We start from the raw sequence: 11,189 nt of genomic DNA, 5'->3' as shown, positions 1-11,189 counted from the left end.
GCCAGGGCTGCCCGATGCTTCAGAGATTTTAAAAACCCCTCCCAGAATACACTGGGTCGGGGGGAGAAAACCCTTCCTGACCCCTGCCAGTGGCCAGATGAATCCCTGAAGCATGAGCTTTTAGGAACATAAGACATGCTCCTCAAGTGATCCCCGGGGCTGCTGAGCCCTGCCCACCACCATCACAAGCAGCCCCATCATACAATCCTACTCAGACCTGTGTCCAGCTCTCTCTTCAAACGAATTTTGTCATTTGCCCCCCACAACTCCGATTGGGAGGTTGCTCCAGAACATCACCCCGCTGGTGGTTAGAAATCTCCCTGTAATTTTTAGCCAGTCTCTCCATCTCTCACAGTCCTGAATGCACATGTGAGCCAGACTGAAATAGGGTGGCTCCTTGTCCCCCTCTTGTGGTTAGGCCATGAATGGTGGTTTATAAGACAATGGGCCCAGTCCCCAGCTGGTGGCAATGGATATACAGCTCCATTGGAGGCAGTCGGACAGATCCACAGATGCTGCAAATTGCTTTAGCACCACCAAAGTCAATGGAACGTGTTGAGGATCTACCCCAGTCTTACACTAGTCTGACTCCTTTGGTTCCAATGATGCCACTACTCATTTATACACACAAGAAAGCAAGACAATTCCCATCATTGTTTTCAGTGCCCATGGAATGGTTGTAAGTGACCAAGCAGTGGAGCGGGTATTGTTTTGGCACAGAATGAAAGTCTGATTCCTCTCGTGCACACAATTTACACCCATTTAACTTCACAACTTGACCAGATTTTCTACGGGTGTAAATCACCCCAGCGGCAGTGACATCAGCGGAGTTAGTCTGGATTTGCATTGGTGCAACTGACGTCAAAATCAGACCTGGTTGTGTGCAAGCTGTGTGGTCATGGAAATAACTGACGTTAATGAATACTTAAAGATACTATGTAAGCAAATTTTAATTAGAGAAGGACAGAAAATTAATTCTTGGTGAATTACCTACACCCAGTCAGTCTCCTCAGGGCAGCTTTGATCTCTTTGTTCCTCATGCTGTAGATAATTGGATTCATGATTGGTGGCAATACGGAATAGAGAACAGCCACCACAAGATCCAGAGCAGATGGGGAGCTGGAGGTGGGTTTCAGGTAGGCAAAAGCCCCAGTGCAAACAAACAAGGAGACCACAGTGAGGTGAGGAAGGCAGGTGGAGAAGGCTTTATGCCGGCCCTTCTCAGAGGGGATCCTGAGCAGTGATGTGAAAATCTGAACATATGACACAATGATAAAAACAAAGCAGCCTAAGACTAAACACACAGTAAAGGCAAGAACCCCAACTTCACTCAGATATGAGTCAGAGCAGGTAAGCTTTAGCAGCTGGGGGATTTCACAGAAGAACTGATCCACCATGTTGCCTCCACAGAAGGTCAATGCAAATGTGTTCCCGGTGTGTAGCACAGAGTTGAGAATCCCACTGATCCAGGCACCAACAGCCAGTAAGACACAAGCTCTCCTGTTCATCATTTCCTCATAGTGCAGTGGTTGGCAGATGGCGACATATCGGTCATACGCCATGACGGTGAGAAGGGAAAAATCTGATCCCAGCAAGAAGAGGAGGAAAAATACTTGGGCAACACATCCAGCATAGGAAATGGACCTGGTGTTCATGAGGGAGTTGGCCATGGATTTGGGAATGGTGACAGAGATGGAGCCAAGGTCTAGGATGGACAGATTCATCAGGAAGAAGTACATGGGGGTGTGAAGGTGGTGGTCGAAGGCTATGACCATGAAGATAAGAAGATTCCCCATCAGGGCTGCCAGGTAAATCAGTAGAAACACCACAAAGTGCAAAATCTGCAGCTCCTGAAAATCAGAGAATCCCAGGAGAAGGAACTCGGTCACGCTGGTTTGGTTCGGCATTTTCTTTCTCAGGACATCATGTTCTGGTTTCAGAGGGAGGGACAAGAGCAAGGGCCTTGATTAGATCAGTTAAGTAACTCTCCTTTTGTGAAAACCACCTTAATTTCCTTCAGTCAGACACTTAGCTTGTGAAGATTGGTGTAATATGGGAATGAGGATAGGGAAAACAGCCCCACTGATTCCAGTGGAGTTACTCCTAATTTACACTGGGGTGAGAGAAAGTAGAATCAGCTCAATAGACTCCAGTGCAGTTACTCCTGATTTACCCCAGGGTGATGGAGAGGAGAATTAGGAACTTTTCCTTTTGATGTGTTTGTATACCTCTGTCACCCAGATGTGCGCGAACTCTGGATAACGTTGTATAAATGTTACTATCCTTAGTTTAACAAGGGGAATCGGGGGTCTGGCTTGCCTGATTCTGCTATCAAGTCACTGCTGCGAATATGTGGTAATTTCACTGCATAACATGGAATTACTCCCCATTTAAACTGCTCTAAATGGGAGCACCATCTCACATGGAGGAGACCAAAACCAGCCATAATTAAATAGTAAACTCAAATCAGGAATACAGCTCAGGAGTTCCGATTATCCGTCCCCCATTCTAGCCTGATTTCCATGCTTGCTGCAGGAGACAGACCTTCCGGCTCCTGATACTCCAACCACTCAACTAAACACCCTCCCAGAGTTTGGAAGACTCCCCTTTTGCCCCCTGCTCTAACCCTCTAAATGCAACATGCCTCCCGGAGCTGGAAATATATGCCAGGAGTTCTCACTCTACCCACTGGCCTGAACTCCCTCAGAGAACTGTGAACACGAGTGAGGTGTCATGACTCCCAGTCCCCTCCACAAACCACTACATCAAACTGCATCTCAGCCTCTCTCCCAGTTACTCACCACTGCCATCAGGAATGACTTCTGCGATTGACAATGGAGAGTCACTGGGCCAGCGAACGTGCGTGAGAATGATTCTAGAGCCTTGGTAGTTGGGGCAGTCACATGGTATCTGGAAGAGCCAAGTTCAAGTCCCTTCTCCAATGACTATTTAACTATTGATAGAAAATGGAGCAGCTTCAACAGGAGTAGGGTGTCCAGATGTTCCGATTTTATAGGGACAGCCCTGATTTTTGGGTCTTTTTCTTATATAGGCTCCTATTACCCCCACCCCCCGTCCCGATTTTTCACACTTGTTGTCTGGTCACCCTAAACAGGAGAGACTGAGACAGTCTCATTTCAGAACAGCCCATAGTCCAGCGGCGCAGGCACTGTCCTGTAAAGTGGGAATTCAAGTCACTTCTTATCATCAATCAGAGAGAGGGATTGAACCTGAGTCTGTCACAGGCCAGCTGAGTGCCATAACCACTCAGCTTCAATTTCTGAGGGGTGCCTGTCCCACAGTCCTTATGAGAGACAGAAATCGAACCCCTCCCCGGTCTGGTTCCTCACCTCTACACACTGGACTGAACTTCCTCCCAGAGCCACACATAAAACGCAGGAGTTCTGGCTCTCAGTCCCTACTACTCTTACCCACTAGACCCCACTCCCTTTCCAGAGCTGGGGATAGAACCCAGGAGTCCTGGCTCCTAGTCCTCACTCCTCTAACACACTTGACTCAACTGCCCTTGCAGAAATCTAATAGAGAGAAGTAACAATAAACTGAGAATGAGACACAAACAGATGATGTATGATAGATAGATAGATAGATAGATAGATAGATAGATAGATAGATAGATAGATAGATAGATAGATAGATAGATAGATAGATAGATGTAACAACAAACTAACAGAGAGGTACCAGTAAGAAAAGAACACATACAGATAGTGTGGGAGAAACACAGAACTAACACAAACAGGTAGATAGAGAAGTAAAAACGAACTAATTGGGTGAGAAAAGTACAAAAAGATAGATAGACAGCAATAACAACAAACTAATGTATACAGAGAGAAAAGTAACAATGAGCTGATAGTGTTGGTCACCATATTTGGACAATTTTAATGTAAACGCCTCAATCCATTCTAAATATATGTATCTCAATTTGATCAATTTCCCCACTCCCAATAAAAGAAAATTGAGGAACGAATATTTTGCCTCCTCTTTTCTAAGGTAAATGCTTTGGACTGCCTCAGTTTCCCATGCCCAAATTGAGCTAAGAGTGAAACTATAAAAAAAAATCTATTGTCACTTACCATTTTGTCCTTAAAGTGCCACTCTGTAATCCCCAAATATATTTCATTGCAATAGCAAACTTACGGTACTGGTGTGTGTGTGGACTCCTCCCAGACTGAGATGTCTTTTTTCCTCCAGATACAGACTGCAATTGGTTACCCCTCTCTCTCTAGCCCCATGCACACCGCTCTATCGTTCTATCTCTCTATCTAATGCCCCCATCACTGTATTATGAGAGGCCGTTCCCCCAATGCACTGAGGCTGAGCTGCTGGAAATACAGTGAGATCTGTGCTGTCTGCGGGTGAGCTGTGCGTCAAAAACGTTGGTGCTGCAGGAATCCACGTAGGTTTTCAAAGGGCTTCTGGGACTCCAGTCCCTGGAGTCCTCAACAGCCCAGAGGCAACAATTAATTTCTCTGGCCCTTTATTTCTCTAAAGAGTTTCCAGAAACTAAGATAATCACAGTTAAAATTAGGCAGCAGCGTCTAGAGGAAAGATTGTGAGGCAAACACTAAGGGCACACAGGACTGTACTCCAGAAATCTGGCATCAATTCCTAGCCCAGCCACTGACCTGCTGTGTTACCTTGGGAAAGTAATTCTCTGGGGCTGTCTTTCCCCTCCAGTCTTTTCTACTGTAAGCTCCTTGGTGGGGAGAATGTGTCTTACCTAATATTATGGGCCTCGCATATCAGGTTCAACTATCAGATAATTAATTAATTTAAAAGCTAAGGTCCAAGGTGTCCTGAGAGCTAATTCCAACTATTCCTCTGGCTTTGTTCAGTCCCTTCACTGCTCCATTCTTCAGTTTGTCATCCGTCCAATGGGGATAATAGTTACAACATTGAGGATAATTCATAATGAGTGGAGATACTCAAAAATATGTTGCTGAAAAAACTGCTTTTTTAAGAAAAATTGCTTGTCATTGAAAATAATCTTGCTGTGGATAAAATTCATTTTGAACTCATTTTTCTATGGGTTTTTGTTTGTCGGTGGGGGGAAGTTGTTTTTGGGTTTGGTTTTATGAAAACCTGGAGATGGAAAACTCTTTGGTATACTTTTCAAAGTTTTGGGGGGAAAGTTTTCAATATCAGAAATCTTTTCCCAAACAGAAAAAATATTTACCATAAACTGGCATTTTTACCAGAGAAGTTTATTGATATGCAAACGTTTTAGTCTTCAGTTTCATTTTTTGTCCACTCACCCCCATCCAAAAGCAATATTATGGGATGTTTCTATGAAAACAGAACAATGACATTTCCCACAAAAATATAATTTTCATTTTTGGCTAGTGTTAATAATGAGTAATTAAAACTAAATTAAATGAATTTGAGTTGATGTGGGTGCAAAATTCATTGTAATTTTATTTGACAGCATCTGCTTGTCATAAGAACTGTCTAACTGGGTAAGACGTTTGGACCATCCAGTCCAGTATTCTGTCCCTGATAGTGGCCAGTACCACCTGATTCAGAGGAAAGTCTAAGAGGCTCTATAGAGGACAGTTCTCAAATAACCTGCCCATGCCGGAGTCTCATCATCCTCAGCTAGTGAATGGTCTATGGCATGAAGAAGGTGAATTTCTACCCCTCATTATCTGCTACAAAGTAATTGCATGCTCTCATTATCCAGATAGGGTGCAGTAATCAAAGGAACCTACTGGATTTGTGTGTCTAAATCCTATTGACTTTCTACAGGAGAGGATTGCCCAGCTCCATTAATCCTCTTTGAATATCTTACTTAGTTTATTATTAATTACTTATTTTGTAGAGTACAAACATTGGCCATTATCTTTGAAAACTCATGGCGATCGGGGGAGGTCCCGGATGACTGGAAAAAGGCTAATGTAGTGCCCATCTTTAAAAAAGGGAAGAAGGAGGATCATGGGAACTACAGGCCAGTCAGCCTCACCTCAGTCCCTGGAAAAATCATGGAGCAGGTCCTCAAGGAATCAATTCTGAAGCACTTAGAGGAGAGGAAAGTGATCAGGAACAGTCAGCATGGATTCACCAAGGGCAAGTCATGCCTGACTAACCTAATTGCCTTCTATGACGAGATAACTGGGTCTGTGGATGAGGGGAAAGCAGTGGATGTGTTATTCCTTGACTTTAGCAAAGCTTTTGATACAGTCTCCCACAGTATTCTTGCCAGCAAGTTAAAGAAGTATGGATTGGATGAATGGACTATAAGGTGGATAGAAAGCTGCTAGATCGTCGGGCTCAACGGGTAGTGATAAACGGCTCCATGTCTAGTTGGCAGCCGGTTTCAAGTGGAGTGCCCCAGGGGTCGGTCCTGGGGCCGGTTTTGTTCAATATCTTCATTAATGATCTGGAGGATGGCGTGGACTGCACTCTCAGCAAGTTTGCAGATGACACTAAACTGGGAGGAGTGGTAGATACACTGGAGGGTAGGGACAGGATACAGAGGGACCTAGACAAATTAGAGGATTGGGCCGAAAGAAACCTGATGAGGTTCAACAAGGACAAATGCAGAGTCCTGCACTTAGGATGGAAGAATCCCATGCACTGTTACAGACTAGGGACCGAAAGGCTAGGAAGCAGTTCTGCAGAAAAGGACCTAGGGGTTATAGTGGACGAGAAGCTGGATATGAGTCAACAGTGTGCCCTTGTTGCCAAGAAGGCTAACTACATTCTGGGCTGTATAAATAGGGGCATTGCCAGCAGATCGAGGGACGTGATCGTTCCCCTCTATTCGACATTGGTGAGGCCTCATCTGGAGTACTGTGTCCAGTTTTGGCCCCAAACTACAAGAAGGATGTGGAGAAATTGGAAAGAGTCCAGCGGAGAGCAATAAAAATGATTAGGGGGCTGGAGCACATGAGTTATGAGGAGAGGCTGAGGGAACTCGGATTGTTTAGTCTGCAGAAGAGAAGAATGAGGGGGGATTTGATAGCTGCTTTCAACTACCTGAAAGGGGGTTCCAAAGAGGATGGATCTAGACTGTTCTCAGTGGTACCAGATGATAGAACAAGGAGTAATGGTCTCAAGTTGCAGTTGGGGAGGTTTAGGTTGGATATTAGGAAACACTTTTTCACTAGGAGGGTGGTGAAGCACTGGAATGGGTTACCTAGGGAGGTGGTAGAATCTCCTTCCTTAGAGGTTTTTAAGGTCAGGCTTGACAAAGCCCTGGCTGGGATGATTTAGTTGGGAATTGGTCCTGCTTTGAGCAGGGGGTTGGACTAGATGAGCTCCTGAGGTCCCTTCCAACCCTGATATTCTATGATTCTATGATTCTATGACATTGGCCACTGTGTGTAGACAGGATAATGGGCTAGATGGACCTTTAGTCTGACCCAGTATGGCCATTTTTATGTTCTTAGCTAGACAGATTTTGATCTTATTTATATAGGTGTAAATTTGTAGTAACTCCATTGACCTGAGTGGAGTTTTTCTAGATATTTACCAGTCTTAAAACCTCAGTGAGCATAAATTGATTGAATGTTATGTTCTCATGGAAACAATAATGTCAACAGTTGATTATATTTATAAAGAAACACAGAATGAGACGATGGTCCTGGGAGAAAGATAACCATTTTCTTTTTTGGACAATAGCCTTGACCCAATCATTTTCCACAGGGCAGCATTGATATCCTCGTTCGTCATGCTATAAATGATCGGATTCATTGTGGCAGGCACCATGGAATAAAAAAACTTCCACCATGTGATCCAGACCTGAGATTGAGCTGGAGGTGGGTTTAATATAGGCAAAACTAGCACTGCAAACAAATACGGAGACAACAATGAGGTGAGGGAGGCAAGTGGAGAAGGCTTTATGCCGGCCCTGCTCAGAGGTGATTCTCAGCACTGTTTTGAATATCAGAACATATGACGCAATTATATGACACTGAAAAACTGATACAGTGGGGTGGAAAGTTTTTACTCTGTCTTTACTCAGCCAAAGCTCACAGTGGAGGAAATTCTGATCTCAGGGATGAAGCCTAAATAACTCCAATGACTTCAGCTTTACTCTGGTGTTATTGAGAACCCAGTCTGGCCCAACCAAAGTCTTGCTTGATTAAACACTTATAAGTAACTCACAATTTGGCTCCTAAATAGGCTTGTTCAGCAATTTATAACTATAGATCAATACATCAGCTTCAGATATTCCAAACCCAATTGTCTTCTCTCACATACCTTGGAGAAAGTCAAAAATGCTACCAAGAAATAAGAACCTGAAGCCAATCCTAGGTGTGAATATTCCTATGATTCACAACATGCATCTAGCCAGTGATTCCCAATTTTGTAGTTGTACATTTGATTTTTGCTTGGTTAGAGAAGCACTTTGCACTTGTCTTTATTGAATTTCCTCTTGTTGATTTTAGTCCAATTCTCCAATCTGTCAAGGTCATTTTGAATTCTTATACTGTCCTCCAAAGTCTTTGCAACCCCTCCCAGTTTGGTGTCATCTGCAATATTTATAAGCATATTCTCTCCTCTGTTATCCAAGTTGTTAATAAAAATATTAAATAATGGCCTTAAAAATGCCACCAGAAAAGAGTTGTAGGTTTTGATCATAAAACTATGGGTGGAGATTTTCACCTAGGGGACTGGGATTCCCAAATCCCATTGAAACTAATTGAAATTTTGGTGGCCAAATATCTATAGGCAACCTTGAAAATCCCATCACTGGTCATGTTGGCCCCCCCATGAACACAAAATAGCCTACATCGCCAAGAGAGAGATTGAGATGTGTTACTCTGAAGTGTTGCCCAATTCAGCTAAAATCTCCCAGAATTAATTTTAATAGATCTGGTCAATAAATGGGGCAGAGGTTCAGAATCCTGTTACTCCCTTCAAACAATTCACACTTTCTTTAAATAATTCATAGAAATTTAGATTTTTTTTAAAAATCTACTATTTTGTGGTTTTTTTGGAGAAACTTTGTTCTCATTTTTGGTGGAGTTCATATTAGATTAATAGATTCCTAGGCCATCAGGGACCATAGTGACTGAGTAGACTGACCTCCTGTATAACCCAGCCCAGAAACCATCCCCAAAACAATACCTAGAGCGGATCCTTTAGAAAAACATCCAATCTTGATTTGAAAGTTGTCAGTGATGTACTCTACAAAATAAGTAATTAATAATAAACTAAGTAAGATATTCAAAGAGGATTAATGGAGCTGGGCAATCCTCTCCTGTAGAAAGTCAATAGGATTTAGACACACAAATCCAGTAGGTTCCTTTGATTACTGCACCCTATCTGGATAATGAGAGCATGCAATTACTTTGTAGCAGATAATGAGGGGTAGAAATTCACCTTCTTCATGCCATAGACCATTCACTAGCTGAGGATGATGAGACTCCGGCATGGGCAGGTTATTTGAGAACTGTCCTCTATAGAGCCTCTTAGACTTTCCTCTGAATCAGGTGGTACTGGCCACTATCAGGGACAGAATACTGGACTGGATGGTCCAAACGTCTTACCCAGTTAGACAGTTCTTATGACAAGCAGATGCTGTCAAATAAAATTACAATGAATTTTGCACCCACATCAACTCAAATTCATTTAATTTAGTTTTAATTACTCATTATTAACACTAGCCAAAAATGAAAATTATATTTTTGTGGGAAATGTCATTGTTCTGTTTTCATAGAAACATCCCATAATATTGCTTTTGGATGGGGGTGAGTGGACAAAAAATGAAACTGAAGACTAAAACGTTTGCATATCAATAAACTTCTCTGGTAAAAATGCCAGTTTATGGAAAATATTTTTTCTGTTTGGGAAAAGATTTCTGATATTGAAAACTTTCCCCCCAAAATTTAGAAAAGTATACCAAAGAGTTTTCCATCTCCAGGTTTTCATAAAACCAAACCCAAAAACAACTTCCCCCCACCGACAAACAAAAACCCATAGAAAAATGAGTTCAAAATGAATTTTATCCACAGCAAGATTATTTTCAATGACTAGCAATTTTTCTTAAAAAAGCTGTTTTTTCAGCAACATATTTTTGAGTATCTCCACTCATTATGAATTATCCTCAAAGTTGTAACTATTATCCCCATTGGACGGATGACAAACTGAAGAATGGAGCGGTGAAGGGACTGAACAAAGCCAGAGGAATAGTTGGAATTAGCTCTCAGGACACCTTGGACCTTAGCTTTTAAATTAATTAATTATCTGATAGTTGAACCTGATATGCGAGGCCCATAATATTAGGTAAGACACATTCTCCCCACCAAGGAGCTTACAGTAGAAAAGACTGGAGGGGAAAGACAGCCCCAGAGTGGGGATCTCATAACAGTCTTCAAATATGTTATGGGCTGTTATAAAGAGGATGGTGATCAATTGTCTTCCATGTCCATTGAAGATAGGACAAGAAGTACTGGGCCCAATCTGCAAAAAGGGATATTTTGGTTAGAGATTACAAAAAGTTTTCTAACTTAGAACAAAGGAGTTGGCGGATGTGATTGCGGAACCAAATTACTTAATTACTTATTTAATTAATTAAATAAAGTAATTATTAATTACTTATTTTGTACTCTACAAAATAAGTAATTAATAATAAACTAAGTAAGATATTCAAAGAGGATTAATGGAGCTGGGCAACCCTCTCCTGTAGAAAGTCAATAGGAGAGTCAAAACAAAACTCCTTTGTTCCAGATGTTTTTGGTGGGTGGGGGTTTGGGAGGGTGAGGTATGTTTGATTATATGGGAGTGTCCATTTGATGTCATCAAGTATTGGGTACTACCAGATTGGGCCCCGGACCGAGCACGCACCTATATTCCCCTGGTTCGTTTTTCGCTAGCAGAGACAGGGGCTTCCCTTACTGGACTTAAGCATCTCTCTCTGAGCTAGCACACACTCCTCTCCTCGGCATCTCCCATTGCCTAGCTCAGGAGCCTCCCCTCCTAGTGTGCTGGATTTCGTCATTCCCATTCTTCGGTGTCTGTCTCTCCCTATCCATTGTATATGGAGCCCGGAGGCCTGACTCAGGCTGTGTGTGACCCTTTTGTTGTCCCAGTGATTTTCTAGGTGCCTAAAAGTTAGGTGATGCCACACTGCGGGTCACCGTGCCTGGGTCTCTTTATGGATCCAGGCCCCTAGTGGGTTTTTCAAAAGCAACTAGGCATCTATATCCCATTGAAATCAATGAGTT

At 42.7% G+C, this 11,189-nt stretch overlaps 1 protein-coding gene across 1 annotated transcript; it reads right to left on the bottom strand.

The window, feature by feature from the left end:
- Positions 1 to 986: 986 nt before the first annotated feature.
- On the bottom strand, positions 987 to 1,907 carry LOC135887787 (olfactory receptor 14A16-like). Its single transcript, XM_065415547.1, has one exon. The coding sequence runs from the start codon at positions 1,905 to 1,907 to the stop codon at positions 987 to 989; it is 921 nt and encodes a 306-aa protein (XP_065271619.1).
- Positions 1,908 to 11,189: the final 9,282 nt, after the last annotated feature.

The sequence above is a fragment of the Emys orbicularis genome, chromosome 13 (assembly GCF_028017835.1).
Source record: "Emys orbicularis isolate rEmyOrb1 chromosome 13, rEmyOrb1.hap1, whole genome shotgun sequence".
NCBI lineage: Eukaryota > Metazoa > Chordata > Testudines > Emydidae > Emys > Emys orbicularis.
This window is presented reverse-complemented; position numbering and strand designations above follow the sequence as displayed.